The 25,933-nt window shown below is 36.0% G+C and overlaps 2 protein-coding genes across 2 annotated transcripts; one reads left to right on the forward strand and one right to left on the reverse strand.

The window, feature by feature from the left end:
• The first annotated feature begins 589 nt into the window (after nucleotides 1-589).
• On the forward strand, nucleotides 590-20,495 carry LOC105340061 (somatomedin-B and thrombospondin type-1 domain-containing protein). Its single transcript, XM_011445898.4, has 4 exons — nucleotides 590-1,114; nucleotides 7,921-8,127; nucleotides 15,071-15,197; nucleotides 18,744-20,495. The coding sequence occupies exons 1-4, from the start codon at nucleotides 874-876 to the stop codon at nucleotides 19,033-19,035; spliced, it is 867 nt and encodes a 288-aa protein (XP_011444200.1). The 5' UTR covers nucleotides 590-873; the 3' UTR covers nucleotides 19,036-20,495.
• A 756-nt stretch (nucleotides 20,496-21,251) lies between these two features.
• On the reverse strand, nucleotides 21,252-24,481 carry LOC105340060 (uncharacterized). The gene is made up of 3 exons (XM_011445897.4): nucleotides 23,732-24,481; nucleotides 22,965-23,156; nucleotides 21,252-22,346 (listed from the first exon to the last, which is right to left on the reverse strand). The coding sequence occupies exons 1-3, from the start codon at nucleotides 24,090-24,092 to the stop codon at nucleotides 21,742-21,744; spliced, it is 1,158 nt and encodes a 385-aa protein (XP_011444199.4). The 5' UTR covers nucleotides 24,093-24,481; the 3' UTR covers nucleotides 21,252-21,741.
• Nucleotides 24,482-25,933: the final 1,452 nt, after the last annotated feature.

The following is a 25,933-nucleotide window of genomic DNA, read 5'->3' on the forward strand; positions in this document are numbered from 1 at the left end:
CCGTAGTAGTAGACTCAATACAACATGTACTATGGCATCAGCAGGATAATGATTGACTCACTTCCTCCGATAAGAATACGTGAATCACTCTTTGTTCATTAAATTATCGAAGGAAAAAACGAAAAGATAAACTTTCTGCGGGACCTTGACTTGCGAGCTTAGGTTAATTTTTGACGCTGTTTTACACCGCGATAACTACTCTGTAGCTTCTAGCAAGTCGAAGAAAAGACGCAGTTTACATTACACTGTCGAATTAGTAGTTGTTATCAGTTTCAATATCAATTATTAATAATTTGCCTCAAAATACAAGAACATGTGTGATAACCTTTGTATCAGGCGTATTTTTCACTTCGAAAACTTTTTGTTCTTTGTCTTAGTAATTGAAAAGTTACAGTCATACTGTGGGGAAAACTGTAAATTGTAGTATACATAAATCTCTTTATCACAGCTAGATGTCGTAATTATGTTGACACTGAGTAAAGGGTATGCCACTCGCAAGGTGCGCGGTTACCTGTGACCCCATAAAATTAAGCATGGTCATGAATATTCATAAGTTCGCAGCTTATATAGTCTGACGGGTTTTCGCATCTTTAGTACTAAGATCTAACGAGAGAATAATTAAACATTAAATGAAAATATTTATACTATAGGTGTGAATCATTCGTTCTAGTTGGTGGCGGTAACTTTGAGAGTTTCCCCTTCATTCGGCGAGGCACTCGGATCGGCAGCAGTGGGGGAATTAAAACCTTAGCGCGTGGCAGTGTGTAGCAGACCTCGCGCAAACCAACAGCGCTGCTGAGGGGAGAAGGAACAGCATCTCACAAATCTTGTGGAAGTCGTAGCTTTCATTTTGTTTCTCGCTCAGTGATAGACATGATGGGGAAAAGTGGGCTTCTTTTGGTTGGATTTGTGTTGTGCGTGGTGTATTTCAGTGGGGCAGTTTCAGCTTTCAGGACTTGCGCCGAGGCCCGCTATTGCTGCCCGGGCCGAAATAATACATGCTTTGCTCATGGACCCCGAATGGATAATGACAATAAGCAAGAAAGATGTTTTTGTGACCAGGAATGTGTCACTATGGGCGACTGCTGCATCGACTACACACAGACATGCTCAGGTAATTTCTTACCAAAATATGTTGCCTAGCAACTTGTAGAATTATCAACATCTGTGCATGTAAGATAAAGCTAACCAAAAGCTCCTCAGATTAGCATTAAGATAATGATAGGCTACAGAAAGTAAATCTAGTGCCTTTTCCTACCATGGTACAATTTGTTTACCCATTTCAAAGAATTTAATTATTGGAGAAATCTGAACCCAAAATTAAGAATTTTTCTGGAGGGCAAGTGAGGTCGGCAGTAGATTACCACACAAAGAGTGCTAATTTAGAGGTTTATTACCGACAATCCTGACCCAGGGCTGTGTGTTTAGCTGGGCTGAGACTGGGGGCTGATCCTTGCCATTCAGAGACACTGGGGATGTCACTGTTGTATGTATCAATACACACTGGCTTTGTGTGCCACATTCAACTTTCGCTGTGAAAAATATGATTATCCAGCAGGTTTGCTAATATTCACACGGGGTGGCTCTGTATTGATAGAGATTTAACTGCCCAGGTATAACCAACCCAGACCCTTTAATATATCCCTTGGCAATGGCTCCACTAGACTGGAATTATTTTGTGCGTCTTTTTAGGGTTTTTTTTTCTGACCTCCCCAACAATAGTAATTTTTCTTGTGTGTTCTTGAGGAAGGGGATTTGTAAAATGTGGAATTGGTCAACAGTTTAATGGTTGCCTGTTATCTACCCTTTCTTTGAACCAAGTACACTGTAAACATCATAAAATTTTTGTTTTAGTTCAAATACAAAGTGAAGAGGCATTTATCATGCCAAGACTGCAGTAAGTCCAAAACCAGTTGTTATGTGCCCTGATCTCCTAAATTAAATGTCAAACTTGCACAAAAATCTCTTCTCTGCAATGTTTACACTAGATAATTTTTTCTTCAATGTGTCTAACCTGTTACCTAACAATGAAATAATCCACACAAAGAAGTGTCTTCCCGTTTCTGTGATTATGCAGTGAAATATTGCTTCCTCCAATTTCTAAAAAGGTTGAGTAATGGAACCAAATTCCTTAGATTTTTTTTTCTTTTCCTTGATTATGACGTAATCTATTGGCCACAAAAGTTCGAAGAATCTTATTAAACACTTGATTGATGGAGTGTGTAGCTGATTTTGGAAGGTTGCTCAGCTTGTTATAAAGCAAGAATCATTGACCCCCTAACCAGTGCTGATAGAACCACCGACCCTGATAGTAGGGGGAGATCTCAGAGATGCTATTATCCTGACCATTCACCACAGAACTAGGCCATGTCTGTGTGGCTGTTTTTACTGATAGAGGAGCTGGTAACAGAGCAGTCAGAGAACTCTTTCACAGAGACCTGCCATGTTTTTTTTCTCCACACTGTTTTGAGATTCTTGTGTTTCAGACATGTTTGAAGAAGATTTTGATAAAAGATGAAAGTTCTAGGTCAATTTTTTCCTTCAAAATGTTCTGTATTAAGTCTTAATTGAAAAAAGAAATAAACTATTAAAAATACATTAAATGCTGCCATGCTGTTGAAGATTTAGGATAGACACTATGCATATATTTTCTGTCAGACAGTCAAGACTAATTATGTTAACCTGATTTGACAACTCAGTGACCCAAAGGATGAACAGTTGCAGTCTGGAGGGTAATTAAGGATCTTACGGTCTTTCACCAGGGTATCTATTAGAGGGGAATCCATTTATTAGGTCAGATCGGGTGACTCTTTAATTATTTGCAATGATTCCAAGCCAGTAACTAAGCCGACCCTGTGATCTTCAGCACTATTATCTTACCTCACCGCCACCCCCTTCAGAGCATTTTCAGAATTTTGAAGTTGTTTTGCCAGGAGGGATAGATTGTCTGGCAATTGCTTTTTAATCATACACATTGTCTCTAAGCAGTATATTTTACCCATTCTTTATGACCCATGGTTCTCTATATAGTGGCTCAAAATTATTATGTTATGGACGGAAAGAATGTTGCGTTTTGGTCATATGCATTCATTTTTATGGCATGTTATAAATTTTTTTAAAAGATAATGTTTTAAAGTTCAAGTCAAGGCAAATGGATTAACATATGAATTCTTATTTGAACCAGTCCTTCATGATGGCCTGTTAAATTGTCCACACTCTTGAAAGGGGGAGACATCATTATGGCCACAATTCAGATTTCTGGACTCAGGTGGCTTGTAATTTGAACATTCTTTTAATTTTATGTTAATAAACTGTCAGATTTTTATTTTCGAGTGTGATGAATGATGCGACCAGAGAACTTGATCAATTGAATTTTTTATTTTGAGCATCGCATGTATCTGATAAATGCGGTGTGTGTGGACAGATAAAAGTAAAGGGCCGAATGATGCCCCTTGGCTAACCTAATGATGGGCCTGAAAAAGATAGGCATCTCCCATCATGGTGACACCCTGTGTATAGAATAGCGATGGCAAATTGATTTCATTGCTGTGGGACGACCGCTTGGTCAAACTCTTTTTTTTATTTTGACATTGAAGAGAAGGACTGGGTGTGTAATCAAATAGTTTGTGTTAACAGTTCTTGACTTCTGCCACTATCTGTCACTGCCAGGCTGGAATGAAGTCTAATGGATTCTTAAAGGACAAACACAAAGATAATGAGTCAATCTACATTAATTTATTAGTAAGGGGGAGAAATACAATTGAACCTTTGAGACCAACCTCTTAGATTTGGTTACCTTGGTCCTGAGTGGACACTTTAGTGCTGCTTTTCATCATGACTGTAGTATAATATAAATACTGACGAGACTGAAATACTGCCTTTCCTTTTAAAATCTTCCATCAATAACTTCTTTGTTTGAAAGAAATGTCACTTTTATTTTAACTATTTGGAAAGAATTTATTCTGAAACAAGAGATGTATAAAGAGTGAAAGTTCCCATAAATTATTTAAAATTTATAATCTCTTTAACAGTTGACTTTTTGTATCTTTACCCAAAAATCCAATCTATAATATCTTTTAGTGTGTTGTGCACCTGTTTAATGGTGAAACTAATTACCTAACAGATCACCTTGTGTAGTTCTGGGTAACAGAGGTAATGGTGTTTTTTAGTTAAATTAGGTGTCCGTGGTGATCTGGAATAATCAGGTGGTGCTTCTCACACCTGTTTGTTTTTTTGCAATAAACTGCATCATAAACCACATGACTAGTGGAGGAAAAGTTATCAGTAGTGACGACTCAAGTTAAAAAAACTGAGGGCACCATGACTTCTGTTGTTGAAATAAAGTTGAATTCAGGGTGCATGGCTTTTGCAGATTGTCGTTTATGGCACAAGCAACAAGGATTAAAGGTTTATGAAATAAATCTTCCTAAAGCCAACCTCTATTGAGACAAACTGTCGTTTTACCTAACTATTGACCATAAATAACATCATTCATCCTGCTTCCTTAGAAATAGTGCACAAAAAAAGATCAGGCCCCGAAGATTTGAGTCCTTCTGGTTGATTAGTCCCATCATTGTTCGGACCCTCTCATCAGTGGGGGATATGTTCGGGGTAAGGTTCTGCGGGATCGGATTTTCTGTCTGACCAGGCTGCATTCATGAGGTGTTTTGTATGTTGTTAGACCCCATGTTTGTCAGCTTGTTTGATGACTGTTCATATAATAATACAGCATGTCTGCCTATCAGCATAAAATGAAGTGAAGCATACATGGATAAAAACAGCATCAATGCTGAATGATTCTTACTTTAACTTGAATAGATATATCAGCATTCCAGCATTAGAAAATCAAGAGAGTAGGAATCAGGGTTAATAATTGACAAAGTAACGATATATGCTAAATAGTGCTAAATAGTGCTAAAAAGTAGATACAAGTAATTATAATTTGTACATGGATTTAAAGGTAAGAAAAACTGGAGTCACTGGTTGTTCTCCAATTCCAGCTGTTGCCATGATATGAATGGAGTGTGACTAGCGAGGAGTACTTGAGAGCATTAAGTAACTGTGTTTAATTGAGTCAATCAAGTCGGTTTGTACATGGACTGATCAGTCCTTTGTATACAAGTACTAGGTTATGATAATATTTGCTCAGGTCGTGTAAAAACAGCAGGCTCTGCTCGGGTTGTTGTTGGCAAAATCACAGGTTTCCTTTGAACTGTTCTGATTAATCCTTTTGTCTCCTTACCTAAACACACCTGTCTGTATTGGGGGTTATCTTAATGTCTTCTGTCGTGAACCCACTGTAACACAGGGTTATGCAGAAACGTGTCAAACTAGTACGCCCCTCAAAACAAAGCTCCCAAATTTTCCCTCCCTTGAATTGTTCCATCAGACTGTTCTATTTCTGTGTTTGCTTTCCTCTCATACACGCATCTTGAGACATTTTTAAGTAGAATAATGATGTATTATTGTCTGGCTTCTCTCCATTCCTTTTTTTTAAATTGGACATATCTGCACATCTGGATTAAGAATGATTCATTGCAGGAAAACTTAATGCATTTAACCTTGCAGTTGACCAGAAAATCACTACCATTTTCTTCTTTCAGTCCTCTTTCAAAGGAGGGTATTGAGCATGACAAATCTAGCATAATGATAGCTAATCATGCCAGTGTGCCAGAATGGAATTTCTCTGACCCCTACTTTAAAGTCAATCAGCTGTTAATTGTTTGAAAGCATGGGGTGGGAAAGCCAAGGGAAGGATAACTTAGCTGAAACAGGAGAGAAGCCTCAGATAAAAATGTTACCTTTGAAAAAAGGTTTGTTGATTGACAGATTCCCAGGAATGTTAAAAGCTAAAAGTAAAAATATAGAAATGTAGACATTTTCCAACATGTTTTATAAACTCTGAACATCCCCCCAAAAGAAAAAAAATCAAATCCATAGATATTCAAAATAACTGTCTGACTTTGAGAGATGGTTCAGGGTATATCTTTGTATTTTTCTAGACGAATTGAAATGAAATGAATTGCTTCTCAGTTTTCGTCTCCAATGTGCAATAATCTGTCACCTACTGGGCACATTCTTTTTTTCTTTGTAACTTGAGAATAACTTTTTGAATTGGAGTGAATTGCTGGCCATCTCAATGTTGGTGGTTAGATAATTGGCTTTCCCACAAACCTGCATTTTAAATGATATGCAGATATTTCAAAAATCAATGTATTGAGTCAAGATTCAGTAAATTTAAAATTGAAAGAGTTCAAAAGTTATAAAAAAAAAGAGACTCCTGACTAGGTTCAGGGTTTGCTATGGTGCCATAGTTTGGAACGAATACTCGTTAAACAACGTATTGTATTGTTTAGCCAGTTTAACTTAGTTGAAAACTGTAATGTCATATATAAGTTACAAGAAGTTCTTACTTCATTGAGTTGAAAATGTGAAGAGTTACTTCCCATTTTTAGGATTTTTCTAAAGACTCTTGCTGCAATGGAAAGCCTAATATCTAATTATAAATTGTGAAATATTGAGAGAAGAATGTTAAACAAGGAATTTTGATTCCAATAGTAATGCAATAAAGTTGAAAATGTAGATACTTGTGCTCCTTGATTAGGATTTTCTTCCTTGAGCCAAAAGCCTCTTGCAGCAGTGTAAAACATGTTATCACCTCTGTTGTGTAAACACAGTGTAGGCCTTATCATGAAGGATTAACACCTCTATAGACTGTCAGTAGCAACTTTCATCAGGCGGTGGGAATTCTGCAAGTAAAAATTCCCAGACCTAAAAGTCACTGATAAAAAGACAAGGAAATAAAATCCAAAAGTCCTCAGCCCTTCGTGAGCCCTTTGTTAGCCCTTGATGATCCTGCCGTACTGTCTCTGTCCTCTGAGATTACGCTGTCCTCCAAGATTGTGGTCCACATTTAAAGGGTCTATGCTTCGTCAGATACAACACCTGTTTGGGTTATGTACCACAGTATAATGATTAGTTGATTATTTCACATTGATTGAGAAGTTAATTCTTACCCCAGTCTCCCGCTGTTAAGCATGATTAGGTATTCATTACCTGTGGATCTGTAGGTAAATTGGATCTAGGATCAAACTTACGATGTGACCTGGTTTCACCAGGATTCAAAGGTTGCTGTTTGACATTACTCAGTGGGACAAAAGTGAAAGGAAGGAAACTTGAATTTATTTCAGTGTGTATCAAAGAAGAAAATCAGAGGGCTAAGAAATAAAATCACCAATATTTCTCAACTTTCCAGTCAGATTATGTCTATATTTATACTCACGAATCAACCGATGCCAACCTGGCCTGTTAAATCTTGACATAGAGAGGTTATAGTAATATAAAGGTTACTGGAGTAACTAAATCACAAATAAGTAACTTTGTAAATATAAGCAGATTAACCCACCCGAACCTGCAAGTTTTGATTTGGAATTATTTATTTTTAAAGCTTATGAACATATCTATTGTATTGTCAGCTAATCACAGTTTTGATTTTTTAAATCAATGGAACTCCTTACATTTTTAGTACAATATTCTACAAATCGGATTCATGAATCTTTCTCACTACAATTTTCCTTCTACATAAAGTTGCGAATGGTACCAACTATGGGGTCCAAAGAGTTCCCATCAAAGTGAACGTGTCATGTTGTGTTATTTGTAACTATTGGTTGAATAAGATCTGTAGTACAGAAAAACACTTTTATAATTATGTAATTTTGTTTTATTATAAGTGTAATTCGTTATATCCGTCAAGTTTACAAAATGTAATAAAGTCATGGGGAATGAAAATCACTTCGCTGCAAGTGTCAATTCATTATAAGCGTGTTTGCTATTGAAATACATGCATTTCAAAAGAATGTCACATTTGAATACATGTCACTGTTATGGGTATTATATGGAATCCAATCTTTTTCATCATAGGTAAAGACTGTTTGGTAGATGAGTGGGGGTCATGGAGTAAGTGCAGCGAGACCTGTGGGTACGGAACCCAGCGGAGGAAGAGGAAGGTGCTGCGACACAGACAGAATGGCGGGAAACGGTGCCCCGTGCTCCATGAGAAGCGGGCCTGTGTCGGTGACCAGTGCTTTGCTGTCCAGTCGGTAGAATTCAGAGGGAAAGAACTTGGGGGTAAGTCCTTGTTTAATGATACAAGCATGAGGGACTGTAGATTCCTAATTAAATGTGAAGAATTAGTATCTGCAAAAAATCCTCGGTGATTTTAAATCTCACGATTTTAAAAACTTGCTTTTATTTTCAAAAAATTACAATATATATGATATTATATTAAAAGTTTGGTGCTCATTATTTTATATTCTCTCGATTTGATACAAAATAATGGAATCGCAGATTTATCGTTTATTTTAAATAAGGAATCTACAGTTACATAATTGTCCATGTGAGTATCTGTCTCATTTTTTGGTCGATCAGGAAGCAAACAAAATGTGAAAACTGTGTCATACTCCAATTTATCAAAGCAAGAGTATTCAAATTTTTTTATCTTTATTCATTTTCCTTATCAGTTAACAGGGAAACAGCTGTATCTCTCTTGTTTACATTTTAAAACTCTCAAAAAATAGCCTCTTGTTTACCAGTAGATGGGAAACAAACATTGAATCCTAAATAAATGAGATGTTTACGCATTCTGAAGAATTTCCCATTAAGCATGTCCATTGAGTTCATTGCAGTACTGTAGTTTACTCCGTGGCACAGTTTGACCTAGATGTAGATATCTGGGTTGCTGTAAGTATTGATGCAAAAGATCCCGACACAAGAGCCTGATAACCCTCCGCTTAACATTTAAGAAAGAGTTCAAGCAACTGATTTTGAACTCGATGGGAGGCTTCAGATACACATTTAACAGTTTGACATCAGTCCCTGTTTTTATCCTATGGCTCCCAATAGGATGACTTGGGTCTTTGGAGTTATTAAATATTGCCAATCCTTAGATCACTTTGATGTTAGGAATGTGAATGAAAAAATTACAGGAATAATGAATTACAGCAGTTCCAAATTATAGGGATAAGTCTCTGAGAGGCAGGTGGTGTTGTTACAACTGCGCAGTACAGTAGTACTCGGTAACTGTGTCTTACTAAAGTACTTGTAACTTACACTGACTTTATTATGGAATCAAGAATTTTAATAAAGGTACATTTTCACTTCCGAAAAATATCTGTTGTTTGTCCTCTCCTCTTCTTTTATCAATGAAGTTTATGAGTTCATCTATCAACCAACTCGTGACAAGTAATGATTCATTTAAATTTGATTCTAAACTCTCTTTTACCTTATTGAGTGCAACATGAAGCTATGATTATCAGTCAAGTAACTGCTCTCTTTTCTAGATCATTGAATTCTCTTTGGAGCATGACCGTATTACTACAACAGTTCCTGTGTATCCTCTTTATTGCATGAATATCATTATGTATTGTAAAGGCATACTCAAAATTAATTCACAACAAGGTTCATAAACATTGAGCAAATCTCCCATGGAGTTCAATATGCACAAACTGATAGGAATGAATGAATGAAGGAGCCACGGAAATTACAGACATATTATGAAAGAGGAACAAGTCACTCTGTGTAGAGTGTTCAGTGTAGAGTGTTTGGCAGTTGCCGTCTCTTCGATTCCCCTCTGTTTTTGTGTACCAGGTCTTGTTTCCCATTATCAACATCTTGTACACTGATTATGACAGGGGCTCTTGTCTGGGAAGAATTCAGTCCAAACACTCTGGCTACATGTGAGCTAAGCTACCAATAATTGAGAGAGGACACCCCCCTGTGTGAAAGCCAGACGCAGCTGCCCGCCTCTAATGAAGAAAATGATTTCATTTTTGATTCTGACGTATTCAGTAGACCAGTTGTTTCCGCCTCCTCTCTGTGGTTGATGCCAATGGAGTGTTTTGCTCATAGCCTCTTGCTCTCTTTGATTTGATTTAATACAACCACATCTTTAGCCAGTTTTGAACATCATAATAACCAGGTCAATCATTATGCATCAGTGCATGTGTTGATACTTATTATTTTATCAGGCTATACTTAGGAACATGTAGTGGTAAACAGTGGAAAAAAGAGGGGGAAGGGGGGACTACTTTCCAAGATGTAGGGAAGCAAAGCTCAAGTGTGACAAGCTAGCACTAAGAACTTGGGACAAAAATTATGTTATTAGGAAGAAAAATCATTTTTAGTGACACATGGCAATAAAATATGCCATTATTAATGAAGTAGCATTAAATGAACTGTTTTAAATAGCCATGGCAATGATTGATAGAGGTGATAAATGAACAGTGCTAAACAGTTAGACGAACAGTAAAACCTGTGTGGTCTTCGGCTCACTGTAATGGCATTATTGAAGAATATCAACCCTCTCTTAAAAAAAGGGTTCCCTTAATTCACATAGATAGTGGCGGTGTTTTGCCAAATGAAGTATCAAGAAACTCTATCAAAAACAAGCAAAAGAAACCCTCAAGCATAGAAAACGCTGTAACGTGAGGGAGAATCCTGATGAACAAAAAAGGAAACAGGTGGATACTAGCAGAACTAACTGGTAAACAGGAGCAAAACAAATCCCAAGCCATGAACAAACTTGTACAGATGGTTTCTGCTATAGGTCACCCCTGAACTGCATTTTTACTGGAACAAAAGAAATTATATTTTATGAATGACATTTAAAAATTATGTTCTCATGATTAGAGATTTTTATGAACCATTTTGGCATCACATTTCACTGACTGTAAAATTTTATGAATGATAATTGTGCTGATAAGATCTCCAATTAGGCTATAGTAAATCATATTTCCTGCAATTATACTCTGGCAATACACTGGTGATAAGGCAATGAATGAGTTAGCAGTATACTTACTGAATAAGGCCCATTTCCAGTTTCTGTGGAGCACCTGGACATCTATTCTCAGTAAGATCTGAGGTTGTGCAAGGTCAAATTAGGTTGATCTTTAGAATAACTTGGTGTTTTGTTGATGCCTACAGTATAGATGGCTGCATCATCAATCTTCAATCTGGATTTTTTAAATTTTAGTTTGGTCATCAAACCTTGAAGATTTATTTCATACTAGATCACCATTTCTTCTTATTTTACTACAGTTCAAACACAATTCACATAGGATTCACAATTAAAGTATAATGAATAACCGGTAACATTTATAGGTTTTTCAAACTTATAAGTCTTTGATAAAAAATGCTGATATTTAAGGTATTGATATTTAACATGTGACAAAGTGCTGAGGAAGGAACAAAAATATTTGCTGCCTTATATTACCAGTAGTACAGAGCATGACAATTAATCATACATTAATTGTTGCCCTAATTAGTACCTTGTCAGCTTCACATTTCTTTCCTTGCCCTTGAATTATGAGGGCTTTCATCCACTCAAGGTTAAACCCTTAGTACAAAACAGTTTGTCCTAATCTGGTTCTCGATGATAAATGACCAGTTGTTCTATACACTATTATTTTTATGGCACATTAATGTGCATGGCGGTCACTATGATATTTAACAGTGAAGGTTACCCCAGTACAAATCAACAGTTTAACACACCACAACTTCCAGTCTGGAGGTTTTTCTTTATCTCTCACCTTTGTGAGATCATCTCTGACAAGTAAAAGTGGCGGTTTTGTGGTAGGTAGCCTGTATGAAGGTGTTTGACAGACTAGACAATAATAAATGCTCTACCCCAGACCAGTGATGTGCGGTTTATAATGAGGATTTAAAAGATGGCCCGCAGGTCAAGCTTTGTGGTTTTCTTCATACCTTAATATTTTTGTGAAATATTTTCATATTTACATTACAAATACTGCTGGATGATCTCATAATTTACTTGGGTAAAATATTTAAAAGTGATATATCCCGTAAAATGAAGAATGTTTTTCAAGCAGTTATAAAGTACACTGTCGAACTATTAAAGAGCCGTAATGTGGTAATGTGATAAAGAAGATAAGAAATATTTTGTGAATGAAAGAGAAAAAAAAGGCATAATTGTCACACCAATAGGGTAATCATTATGTTTGAAATTCATACTTCGGGGTCAAAAGGGGGCAAACAATATAACAATGAAACTCATTTACTTTGAATGAGCTAATGTATGGCCCCCATGGTTTATTGTATGTTGAAAAGTTATAAGAAGTTTTAGATTTGTAACATTATCCTTTTATCTTTTGAGCTTTGTTTGAAGTCAGTTATGATCCCCTTATGAACAAGGCTGTGTTAGAGTGTTCATGTTAAGCTGTTAGGTTCATAATCTGTTGTTTATCTTTGTCTCTGTCTCTTTTAATGTACTTTAGTGGAAGCCCTCAGATTGGTATCAGCATTTTAATACTTTGTAGAATATGACCCTTATAATTACTCCTAAAACACCCTTTTAAAACTTTGATAGAGTTTTCATAGACTTCTAAATGGTCTGCACTTAACTTTTGTATGAGATATATGGCATTTGATCCATGTACCTGTGTGCATGCAATGAGCTGCACATAACATCAAAGAAAATTCTAAAATAGGTTAACCCAGGTTGGCAATATTGTCACATACATTGCCATTGTTCAAAATTCAAGTGACACCTGGTTTTGAATTACAGGTCACAAGTTGATGTATTAATATTAAATATACAGTGTGTCTTTGAATATTGACATGCTGTTTTGTTGAAAGAATTTTTGTTTATATTAAAGCTGAAAAAAATATCCTATTGGGATATCTTTTTTGAAAGAAGTAAATTGCTTTAACTACAATGTTTGTAATTGATTCTCCCACTAGGGGAGATAATCTTAGTTGAGTAATACCCAATAATCTCCCCTTAATCTGAGTAATAGCTAGATTTTCTGGCATTTTCCTGGCTTAGTGAGTGTGATACAGACATGAAAAAGTTTGAGATTCTTCCCATTTTCTCTGGATTTTTCACTATTTGTCTATGTACTCAATCAACTTTATTTCCCAAACGAAATTTGAATTCCTATGTAAGAAAAGGTAATGTAGAAACCAAAGGATAAATATTTGTAGATGTAAGTGTATGTTTCCTGTGAACAAGGAGAGCTGTTCTCTTTATACATAATAGAAGTGATTTATATTACAATTGTACTTAGTGATGAAGTGGTTTATAGTAGCTACAGTTTAATACTTCTGGCCTGATCTTTTGACCTGTGCGGGATACAGCTTGCTCTCTGTCTTTCTTTTCTAAATTAAAGTTATTGTTAGTTAAAGTCCAGTAGTCTAAATTTTGCTATAGTGTCACGGTAGTAATTATTTATACAATGCAGGATGCTAGACATCCAACCCCTAAATCTCCTCTTTAGAACAGCTTTTTCTATTAAGAAAATATTAGGATCCTAAATAAATCAAGATTTTAATTTTTGTCTTATATGCTTAATAAAACTTAACTACCCCTTTTATAAGCAGAGAGAGAAACCAACAGGAAGAAAATTGTATTTGTTGAAATGTAAAGAGGTAAATTAAATTTTTTAAATTCTGTACCGTTATTTTGCATGAAATTAGCTCTTGGGAAATTTATTCAGTCTTGAACTCTTTGGTTGTTCAGACTGTCAAATTGAGAGAAGTTTGGGGAGAGGGGGCTTGAAATGTTTGTTTTCTGCACATAGCCTGAGTTATTATAAGTATTGTTCCCTGGTGACTATCGGGGACCGTGTTGATAATCCACCTCCCCTCTCATTGGTTACCAGCTCACCCTAGAGAGAGAGACCTCATTATCATACAGAGCACAAACAAAATTACAAGTAGTCAGCCCAATTAGACATCCAGCTAAGATTTTATTTCTTCTACATTTTGGGGGCCTAGTATATTTGCAACTTTGAAGTTTACTGAGTCAAATAACCCGCTTGATGAGGCTTGACAATGGGGTATATTTACAAACACATAGATGACTCCTTATTCAGGAATGCACTTGCTGAGTGGAACACTTTTTCTCATGCACCATTGTAACGAAATCATGAATAGAGCCTAGACCCCTGTACTTACTGCTGATTTTGTTACCTTCTCAGCATGAGAATTTGCTTTTGTTGAATAAACAATGACATTGTTCATGCATCATTTTTGAGGTATTTATATAATGCTAGAAAGTGATCTGGACAAATGAACCCTTCTAAGGACTTCTATGTCAGTATAAAACGTATACACTACTTCCGCAAACTGATTTCAATGAATTCATCATTAGGACTTTTTTGCTTAATGTTTCCCAAAACAAATATTCATTTTTGTGAAAATTGCACTATTTGGGAGGTAATGTTACATTTTTGGTAGTAGATTAAATGCCAGACTTCTTGACATGGTGGTTTGCGTATTTTCCGTCTTATTTTACCTGATAAGCATCTTTCATTTTTACTTTTGAAAAATAATCCCTCCTGATAATATGAGACTGAGCTCTGTGTGAAAAACAGAGAGGAAAATATGGAATTACTGACACTTATTGTTTACATCTTCTCGCACGCCGAGTGTCATGGGTCCCGAAAAAGAGGCCTCTTGACACTCCCCATTCACAAAATCCTGTCATGAAACAATGTGCAAACAGTCATCAGACTTAGAGGGCTTTAACTACTGCATGCTGCAATGCAAAATAATCCTCATTTGGAACAATTTATCAGAATGCAGGGGAAGTAATAAATGTCAGATATATGAAACAAGTTATCTCCCTTTTGACCCCTCTTGGTGCCTGTGTTTGTTTTGTTGTAATGAATACAGACAACATGTGTGTCTCCCGTTGGAGTTAAATATCTGTGTAACAGAAAGTTACTGTACTCTTGTAAAAATTTATAAGAAGTTAAGCAAAAATAAAACTATATTTCTTTGATAATAAAAGTGTTACTAGTTTTATTATTAAGAGAGGCTACGTGCGCTATAAAGTAAAACCAGCCTTCAATGGCAAAAAGATGGATTATAGTGCAAGTTTAAATTGGTTAACGTATGTTTACTCTGAGAGTGTGTCACTTCCGTTGTTCAGATTTTTAAAAAGTACCTTGTGAATATATTTTGGTAATGTAAAGATATTTAAAATATGATTCATCCTCAAGATTTCTTTAAGTATACATAATAATGAAATGAACTCTCTTGCCTTTTGCAGAAGTTGGAAATATTTTACCAGCAGAGTTTGGAAGATGGAGAACAAGCAGTCAATACAGCATGAGACACGATATAAGAAGGAACCTTATAGAAAACCGCCTGAGCAATGAAGTCCCAACTAGATTAGCGTAAGTAATATCTTCTGAGGTTACTAGTAAAGATGGACCACATGTTTCCCTATTCTTTGCAGATTACTTGGATCACACTGGGTACCTTGCTTTGATCATTTTGTCTGTAGACCATACCCATCCATGTATTAGTGGTAAAGCAGTATTTACCTCTAAATCCTTACACCTGGTTATTTACCTGTGTCTACCTTGTCCCAGGTGTGCAGATAGGACATGGAATTTCTCAAGATGCACTTTTTTCATCACATAATACCATAAATAGATTTGGGTTGTGAAAACTGGTTCTCTCAGTCTAGATATTTCTTGCGACCTACTGACAATAAAGTAACTTAAGCAAGGTTAATTGAAATAATGTTTTGCACCTGGAAACCACTGACTTCAAAGGGCTTGGGTCCACCTACCTGTACAGTAATGATCAGAATATCAAACTACACTCGCAGGTCACATTTCTCTTTGAACATCAAATTCTAATTTTGAAGTAGGAATTGATGCCACCTATTCAATTCAGATTAACCTTATTGTGAACAGATTACAATTTCATGAAGAAACTGAGATGCCTTGCTTTCACCATAAGAAAGGACAGTAAGCAATTTGTCAGTGGGTGGTTTGAGGGGGAAGAAGTATGGTAAACTAACAGATTGTCTGGCCAGACAATGTGATTCAGATATAGACAATGTATACAGTCGCATTCTAGTCCCAGGGTTCCCTGGGAGACATCTTTCTGAAGCTTCACCAAAGTTTACCGGTCAATAAATAGGAAGTGTGAGGATAACTTTTTAATATAAAATCTACCTTCCACCCAAAACATTCATGAAATCTTTCACAACATAAGCCCAATATTTATCGGCATTTCTCTTGAATGGCCCGTTTTGCACAAATGAAACATGACTCTTCCATCCCGAGTAACTGGTAAGTATTGCTCATAGGTTAATTACTGGGGAACCAAGGGCATCAGGAAAGGGCTACTGGCAGAACTGCTTACTCAAAGAGTGTATTTGCCTAGGGAAAGCCGACACCCTGATCCATGAATTAACTCATCCAGTAAAGAGGCCATGCAGCCAAGAAATTGACTGGTGTTGATAGTTGTATTGAATTTCAGCAAGTTTCAGCACTGTTTAGAGGTTGTCTATAGCATGCCACGTTTAATTGGGATTAAATTTTGTGCCAGTTTTTGATGGTCGAGCACTGAAGTACCTTCCATTTGAAACAAAAATACCCATCAAAGGGAGTGAAATATTTCAAGGTTTTAAATGATCAAAAAAAGAATTCTTAAGTAGCAACCTCTTGATAATTTAGACTGTTCATTTCTGGTTTGTGCTAAATAAGTTAAATAACTGCAGTGTCGTCAAATTCTTTGACCATGCATTTTTACTTTCATTGATCACTGAGCATCTTTTGAATATTGCTACAATAACAGAAGATGTGAACTATCATTTGCTCTCTCTCGTGGAACACGATCGGTGTAAATTTCACACTTGAATCTTATGAATGATTATACAGTGCTTAGAATGTGAATGGATCAGGAATGTAGGTAATGTCTATGCTCAAAGTCTTACTTTACGTAATTGTTGTGGAAAATAGGATAAACATTGGTTATACCCCTCAAAGCCTCCCATCTTAAGAGCTTTCCAGATAAAAATGAGAAATTAATGTATTTTTCTCACAGAATCGTGAAATATGTGTTTTCTTTAACTTCAGAAACCTCTAGCTAGGAGGCACCTGCAGGATATGTTTTGAGCCTTGTAGATCTTTGTTAGGTGGTCATGGTGCAAAAGACTAGTTCAATCTCCATCAAATTTCATAAGTTAGGCTGTCTAGAGATTTCAGACTGGGCAGGGCTTTTATATTGTGTGCTTTATTCAAATTCAATGTGTTAGACTTGCCAACTTCGTAATGAAACCAGAATAAGACTGAAAAATAACAACAGGCTCTGAAATGTTTACTAATCATATGATGAAATCTTTTATCTTCAAAATCCAACAGCAAGTTATGTCATTTAAAAAATTAAAATATGAAAGATTTTGAATTTTTAAATATTCTCAGCAGACTTATCATATACATGTACATGTATTATCAAATGTGGTGGTGCTAAAAAATGATTTTGAGAAGCGTAGATTAGTTTTGCTAGTTTATAAATGATACATGCAGGTGCTAAATATTTGATCAGGTTTCTACAACGTAATCTTTACTTTGACAAAAGGGTGCTTTATACTGATAAGTGCATCCTCTGGAACATAAGACTATCTTCAAGACACCTGGTTGACAAGGAGAAAAAATCCCTCAATCCACGCAAATCCATCATTACGTCCACTTAACTGCACCTCACTTATGAGGAGGTCACGGTTTTCCTAGTAATCTTCTTTGTATGAAAAATGAATGCAATTACAAAATTTGACAGTTGCACAAAGAATTAATTTCACTTGATTGTTGCTTTCGTAACTTAAAGCCATCAGAACACCCCACAAATAAATCTATTGAAGTGTAGCGTGAAATGATGATTGACAGAAGTGAGATACAGAGTATCATCTACATGGCGACCGATTGTGAGAACTTTAATTTAATAGGACAGTAAATTCGCAGGGATCAGTAACCTGAGATATTTATTTTTTCACTTTCTTTTCTTAAAAAAGTACAAGCTATTCTTGTGTTCAGGCTTCTGTGCACTTTTAAATGCATATGGGTAAAACTGGGTCCCTGTATCCAATAATACCATTAAAGATTAATCCCGTGGAAGGCCAGATGTTAATAAGGCTTGATTAGACCCAATAAAACAGACATCACGTTTATGACTCCAAGTTTTTTTTTAATTCTATGATTGATAGATAAGTATCTAGGTTACACCCGGTAAGAAGGGAGATGGGATTAAAAATCTGCCATACATTCGTGTCTGGTTCGAGTTAAGGTGTTTATTCAAGCATGAAGAATATTTGGTTCTGATGATGGGAAGTAAACATCTCCGGACGTGACTTTTTACTTGTCACAATGCTAAAGTATGAAAGTAATAAATCCCAAGAAAAACCTTTCTTTGTAAAACAGTTATGAAATTGGGAATTTTTTCAATAATTGGCTCTTTTGAGTCAACAACACCCAGAGATCAAGTTAACAAAAACCTGTATTTATAGATAATTGCAGTAATGAATGGATAGAGCTGACTACAAAGTACATAACCTAGTTCTCTGCTTGGTTAGTCGTACAAATTGTTTATTTCTTTGGATGCTGTAGGTTTCTTATTATAAATCCAATGTGAAGGGACTGTACATAATTTGTCTGCCCTAGAAATCTAAAAAGTGGTTGAAATTAGATTATAAGGGAGGAGAGGATTCATTCTAAGGTTAGAAACTTTAACAAGGGATTAAGCAGCGTGCCAGAATCTCTAATCTGTCCTGTCTCTTTAGCCTAAGATTTCGTGTTTAGTTTTATTCTCGTACTTTTTGATCCTGCAATCTAACAGAAATAGTTGCTCCGAGTTTAAAGCCAGACAGTCCTATATAATACATCACAATGAGTGCATGCAGTTTATTGAGTGGACTCCATTTTTTATTGCAGATACTGCGCCAGATTCACCATCGTTTCCACGAGCTTGTACTGCAACACCACCGAGTTCTCCAAAAAGTGGGCCAATGAACTGCAGTTGAGGAAGACAGTGTGTGTACAGTGTGACCCATTCGCGATGGACAAGGATCTGGGAACACGCTGCAAGGGGCATGGCGTCTACAAGGAGGTGACCCGCTGGAACGCTGTCGACGTCCCGTACTGTACCGGCTTGTGGAGACAGGAGACCGAACCTACAGACTGTGTGTGTGATGTGGATCTGAAAGACAGCTTCATCTTAATCTGAGCGGGTGGACAGACAAATTATTATAAGAACAGTGTATATGATTGTATTAGCGTATAGTTCACATAATGGTACATCTCTATGTTTTGTAGGTTTGATTGGTTAATTAGTCCTTTAATTGCAAAATACAGTGTCTTTTTAACCAAACCTGGTCTTGCAATTTGGGTTAAGGACCACCAGCAAAAGAGAAATTTCATCTTTATTAGGAAAAGATATGAAATGTAGAGTACTTTTGACTTGTACTTTGAGAAAAGCATTGGACCGAGTGATTCATTGTACATCCTGTTCAGTTTTTGCACGATCATGGGTTTTTTTTCTTTAAATTCTGGAAGGTTGTAAAAAATTGAGATAGTGCTAAATTGGATGTAGGAACATGTGACCATAGAAATGTTAAACTTTTTAAATGAGGAGATCACTTATGTTTGGCCAGTACCATGTTTAGATCTATAGTAAAAATTACATATATATATATATTCAAATAAAGATACTCATACAAAACATATGACCCAAATCCTCCAGATCCTTCTAAGATTTCAATGCATTTTTATCCATCTGTATAGCTGTGTAATCATTAATGTGAATAATACTCAAAAGTCCTGTGAATAACATTTGAATATGAATCATAACCAACAAATACCTCGCTACAATAACACACAAAGCATCATGGGTAATGGAACTCATCATCCAATCAACGAAGATCTTGAGAAAAACAAACGGTTTATTATTTGTAAATAAAATTAGAAAAGTCTTGTACAAATTTAGTAGATTTATTAAATCAAGCTGATTGAAATGGTGCTTCCAGATTATTGAACAAAATTATATAACCAGAAACTGCTTCAAATGTTTATGAATTGGCCTTATTTATCCAAAATATGATGCTTTACATACACACTGCAAGGAATCCTTTACTATAAGCCGGCGGTATTTGGTACACCATGCCACCCAAGAGGAGCATGGCTGACCAAAAGGCCGGGGCTTGCGAATAAAACAAGGATTGTCTGATTGTGGCCCTTAAGTATAGCTTATGTGTGGCCGCGGTATGTCCTGTCTTCTAGCTTTACTTGTGTGCATCTCTTTGCAAGGAATCCATTATGTGTATTGAAGATTTGTTGTAGAATTTCTGTAGACTTGTTATCCATTTCATTCTGATGGAGGTAATTATTCTATCATTGCATGTACACACATTTTTACATAAAACTATCTGTTAACCTTGATATTTAGCTTTTGTACTAGATTTTTCACTTTTGCTATAATCTTTTCCCCTGTAATGTTCAGTTTTTTGGATGTTGTGATAGCCTAAACACAAAAGAATTATGAGATTCAGATCAAACTTTAATTTTCTGTTGGAAGGAAAATTGTCGATGCATGCATCTCATTTTGTAAATATAAATACTGATTTTAGTGAATTCTCACTTTTAATTCTATGTATTGATTCAGAAATAAAAATATATTAGTTAAAAGTATTGTCATCTCTTGTGTTTTAAGGTCTTCAAAGACTTCCAAGCTTGATATGCTGTAACATATTTTTAATTCTTTAAAAACTTTTATCAAAATAAAACTTTGCTTATATGATAATCATTTTCAGAAAAAAATATCATGATTGATTTTCAGTCAATATTTTGTGACAGACTTGACTGTACAGAAATCACTAAGGTTTTGTAAGATGGAATGAGACAGTGATATATTATTTATTATATTAATTAGAATGAAAGTACATCAAATTGAGGGTGACTGACATACAAATTTAATTACAAAAAAATACACCAAAAGGCCAATGGGCCACAACACTCACCTGAGGAAATAATGGCCCTCAAACCAAATAATTTTTTCCTATCTAATTGAGACTATTTCTATGCTTAAAAACTTCTATCAGATATTGTGGCCTCATCCCACCTCCAGAGGTCATGCTCTGAACAAATTAGAAACTACCCAACTAGAGGATGCTTCCAATATAAATATGACAAATTATATCTTTGTTGTTCTTGAAAAGCAGATATTTAAAACTTTTTTATAAAGTATTTCTTTGTAAAATATTGATCGGCCATTACGGCCCATCCTGCCCATGGGGAACATGATTTGAAGAAACTTGGATGACAATGGTATGTAAAACTGGGTCCCACTGTATCCCTTGCGGTCATGAATTGAACAATGTTAAATATACACTACCTGATGATGCTTCTATATAAATTGACTAGTTTTGAGAAGAAGATTTTTATTGATTTTTCTTTTGTATTTTAATGTAAAACTTTGAATGACAATCATTGCCCATTTTTTCGTGAATCTACACTACCGGTTTGTCAAAGTCTTCACAAAAGTTTAATATTTTCTGGCCAAGCAGTTTTTGAGATTGTGGTTCATCCAATTTTCACTTTCTAAATAATCTCCCACTGGAAGAGTTCCATTGGAAGAAAGGGTGGCCCTTCATTTGAACAAATTGTAATTCACTTCACCTAATGATACTCTGTACAAAGTTTGTTTGAAAATTGGCCCTGTGGTTCTTGAGAAGATAAAAGTATGAAAAGTTTACAACATCATCAATGACTATGTCGCAATGAAAGACAACAGACAAATTTTGTTCAGAAATGCTCACTTGAGTGTGACTCAGGTGAGCTAATAAGATGTAAGGGGTAGTTACTAAAAATTTGTGTAGAGTAACCCTTTTAATATAGCAATTGTTCAAACATATATTATGGAACTACTTGAACAAGTCTATGTTTTCCCCTTGAGTTTCCACTGTCCTATTCTTTTCCGACTTTCCATCACAAAATCACTAAATTCCCATTCGTTTGGTAAAGTGGTCTCCTTTATAGGTGTTTGCCCTACATTATGCATCTGAAGATCATTTTCATATACAGATTTTCTGTTTTTAGCTTCTTCAAAGAAACATGCTTTAAATGGGAGCATTTCTTCTGTCAAGCCTGTGCAAAGAAATCTGTAATTGACTGCTAGCCAAGTGACCAAAACTGCTTCCACTGAAAACATGTTTTTACATGTTGAAGAAAAGAGAGGAATAAGGGAACTTTCTAAAAAGACATCATGCTCTGAATCATATAACATCAAAAGCATTGCACTTCTCTTGAAGCCTACACATGGAATGAGAAAATTGGGCAGCTCAGGGTGTGTTCTTTTTTGCAAAAATGAAAACACAATAGTCTCTGCAACCAGCTGTGGATTTCTACTCAAATTGTCACTTATCAGTTTAACCTCTACAGGAGATTTTCCACCGGGACTGTCTTGTTCCTTCTCCAAATTTTCAATAACAAGGTCATTCTTGATAATAACGTCCACACTGCCATGCCATACTTTCAGGTTTCCTGCAAGAAAAAACGTGAAATATAAACATGCAATGCGTCTCCATTAGAAAATTATAAAAATGTTATGAATTTTACAATTTTTATATAAGTGACCATGAAACATGCAAGATGACCTTGGTCAAGGTTATGACACACTCACACTCTCTGGTCATAAAAATCTCTGTATCAAGTGTGAACTTCAAATGATTTTCCAAGGTTATAGACCAGACAAGAATTTTCTGTTTTCTGCCTGTGACCTTTAAGTTGCAGATGACTTTGGTCAAAGGTCAAGGTCAGGACACATCCTTGAATCATAAGCAATCTTTGAATCAAATAAGACCTTCCAGTGATTCTCCATTTCAAAGTTATAGCCCAGACATGAGTGAGTTTTATTCTCTTTATTGTCAATGATCTTGAACTTGTCAGAATGATCTTAAGTCATAAGAAATTTTGTACCAAGTATGACTAAAAATACCCTTACAGAAATGTTGACGGATGACTGACAATGAACTAGGAACAACACCATGAGTCAGTTGACCTAAAACTAAACTTTTATAGAGAATCTATCACAGACACAATGAAACAGAAGCCTTGCCCAGGTGACCTAAAATCTATTGTTCAATTATATTTACTATATACCTATACTGGTATCTCCAAAATCTCCAGTCAATACACAGTTTCCATCACTGCAGCTGCATCTTTTTCCTCTTTCACTTTTACAGCCTTTGTAAATAGTGAAGTCTGGTGAAATTGCCAGCTTTCCGAAAAGATGGTTTGCCAGCAGAGTCGTCATGTCTGTTTCACTTTCAACGTTTGCATCAACCATCTCAACTGCAAAATTAGATTTTCAAAATATCAATGCATTTTCACTACATGAAATATAAAATAGAGCCTAACCCTAACATCAGCATCGGCCATGAATTTCAAATTGAAAGAAGTGGCACCCTTCCTTTACATTAACCAGTGCTTAGTGTGATTGCCAAATACTGTAGATTCCTAATGTGAAGAATTAATTTCCACGTAAAATCGCAGGAAGCACCTTTCACAGATTTGAAAAATTCGCCATTATTTTCTGAGAGTTACTACCATTTGTGATTGCAAAACATACTTTATCCATATTTATCAGCAAAATGTTTGTTTATAACAAGCAGAAAAACTTAGGTTAGCATCCGTATTATAGTTTACAACCATTTAAAATGGTTTTACAGATGAAGCTATTGTTGTAAATTTGGATTAGATTACCATTCATAAGCATCACAACCATTAAATATTGTTTAATAGATGAAAAAATAGTTAAAAGAATTGCTTCATAAATATTTATGTGACTTGGCGTTCCATACTTTTTTGTATCTCTACTTTCGCTTTTGGACCTGATACTGAAAGCAGAAAGTAGCCAACCAACCTACCTCCTAATTTCAAAATCTTGACAAGTTTTTCTAGGATAATTTTTTCATGCTTTGCTTCGGGAATATTTCCATGGAGAAAATCAATTGCAATGTTAATTCCTCGTCGGAATACATCTCCCAAAATGAAGCCTCTATCCAAATTTTCTAGTTCACAAAATGCTTTACTAAAGGATACGGGACTCGCTGCGTTAGATGACGTAACTTTGTACGGTAACAACATGGATTTGGATGAACAAAGAGTAAATATAGCTGTTGATAGGTCGTCTAGGATAATTGGAGACACGAGACTTGGAGACAGACACGAATCTATCTTTCTCCGTTTACTTGTAGATGGTCCATGATCGTGAACACGCTCGGCCATATTACTGGCAATAGTAAACACGGTACACGTCAAAGCGCCCCTCAACAAAACCGCCCCAGTTCATAGAACGCTGAACCATCGTTTTTGCTCCTTAACATATTGTATTGTTATACTTTCATGTTAAATACTGAAATCTGATTGGTTAAGACGCAGTTAATAATATTTTCTATTACCCTCAGCGTTAGCAACGCACTTAGCAACGGGTAACATTAAAAAATGTTACATGCGCGAAAATTATGCGCGTACGGTTCGCTGTAGAATTCACGTTATTCCTATATAAAAGCAGTAAAATTTTCTTAAAAATTAAGACATTCAGTATAACAAAATAAATAGTGCCTGTTTGGGAGGATAACAGTTGAAATTAACACCCCTCGAAAACCATTGTCAACCTCCGCTTCGCGTCGGTTGACAATGGTTTTCTCGGGGTGTCAATTTCAACTGTTACCCTCCCAAACAGGCACTATTTATATAATAACCACACGCAATAGTTGAACATTTATTTAGTCGACAACGCTAAATAGTTATGAATTAATTTGTTTCTTGTGTAACGGGGTGGGAGAAATAATGACGCACCAGACCGGGATTCGAACCCGAGGCCCCCTGAATTTCTAGTCAGGTGCTCTACCAACTGAGCAATCTGGCGCCGGTATTCGAACCGGTCTGACAGTCACACTTGTATATTGGACCTAAATGCATGTTCGAACTTGTATCATAAAATCGATTTTATTTGGGGGGGGGGGGGGGGGGGGGGAGTGCAAACGCATGCATTAGTAAATCTTTGTCAACAATCTCAAGATGACGGCAGGTTTGTTGACTAATCATCTACAGATATTTCTTTCTTAATAAAAAAAACATTGTATGTTTTAAAAATTGCAGAACTTTGCGGATTAATAAAAGGAAGGGTATTCCAACTCTCCTTCAGTTTTGAAAATGGTGTAGATAGGTGGAAAGAAAGAAAATTGACCGAAAGAAAATAAAAAATTTAGAATAGGTTATAAAGAAAAATGATTTTATTTATACATGTACATGTGTCATTAAAACTTCGTGCGTTTCCACATGAATACCCCCCAAAGTTCTGCGATTTACAGTGAAAAGAACAAGTATAACGTTTTACTGGTTTAATAAATTAAATATTACAGAAATAAGCTGACACGTGTCTTTTGTTTTAAAAATGGTTAAAATTTAACCCCTCCGGTACAATATCTAGGGTATGAACACCCCTTAAAAGTGCATAAATATAACAGAATATAACAGTTTTTTAACAGAAAAACATGATACTAATGTGTGCAATATTTTCCTACAAATTATTACTGAACACTGTGTACAGCTAGTTTAAATGATTATGTAGAAATACAACCATAGAGAGGGGTTTGAAATTCAGATATATCGAAGAAAAGGCCCAGGGGCCACACCGCTCACCCATTTGTAGTTTTAGCATTTGGGAGAAGATTAAACTATGGTGTTCCGATGGGGCCACTTCGACCTTCGCACTTTCGCCTTTAGGTCGAGGTGCGAGAGTGCGAAGTTGCGAAGGCGAAAGTGCGAAGGTGCGACGGCGAAGGAGCGAAAGTGCGAAGATGCAACGGCGAAGCGCGAAGATGCGAAGGCGAAGTTGCGAAGGTGAAGAAGCGATACTACTATCGCACCTTCGCCATCGCAACTTCGCACTCTCGCCTTTGCATCTTCGCACTTTCGCCTTCGCCTTTTTATATAATTGTGGAGCTCTCTATCGTTTAAAGACAATTTTAGCTGTATAAAAGGACATCTGAGGCAGACGATGAACTTTTTAGAATTTATTTTTAACAGCCTGCGCAGATCCATAACTTTTTTTTTAGGGGGGG

Source organism: Magallana gigas, chromosome 3, assembly GCF_963853765.1.
Source record: "Magallana gigas chromosome 3, xbMagGiga1.1, whole genome shotgun sequence".
Classification (NCBI taxonomy): Eukaryota; Metazoa; Mollusca; class Bivalvia; order Ostreida; family Ostreidae; genus Magallana; species Magallana gigas.

Excerpts from the sequence above, each read along its gene's own strand:
- LOC105340061 (XM_011445898.4), top strand. The coding sequence starts at position 874 with ATGATGGGGAAAAGTGGGCTTCTTTTGGTTGGATTTGTGTTGTGCGTG. Across the intron at positions 1,115-7,920 it reads CTACACACAGACATGCTCAG|GTAAAGACTGTTTGGTAGAT; the intron begins GTAATTTCTTAC and ends TTTTCATCATAG. Across the intron at positions 15,198-18,743 it reads GAAGTCCCAACTAGATTAGC|ATACTGCGCCAGATTCACCA; the intron begins GTAAGTAATATC and ends TTTTTATTGCAG.
- LOC105340060 (XM_011445897.4), bottom strand. The coding sequence starts at position 24,092 with ATGGCCGAGCGTGTTCACGATCATGGACCATCTACAAGTAAACGGAGA. Across the intron at positions 23,157-23,731 it reads CAAGATTTTGAAATTAGGAG|TTGAGATGGTTGATGCAAAC; the intron begins GTAGGTTGGTTG and ends CTAATTTTGCAG. Across the intron at positions 22,347-22,964 it reads TTTTGGAGATACCAGTATAG|GAAACCTGAAAGTATGGCAT; the intron begins GTATATAGTAAA and ends TTTTTCTTGCAG.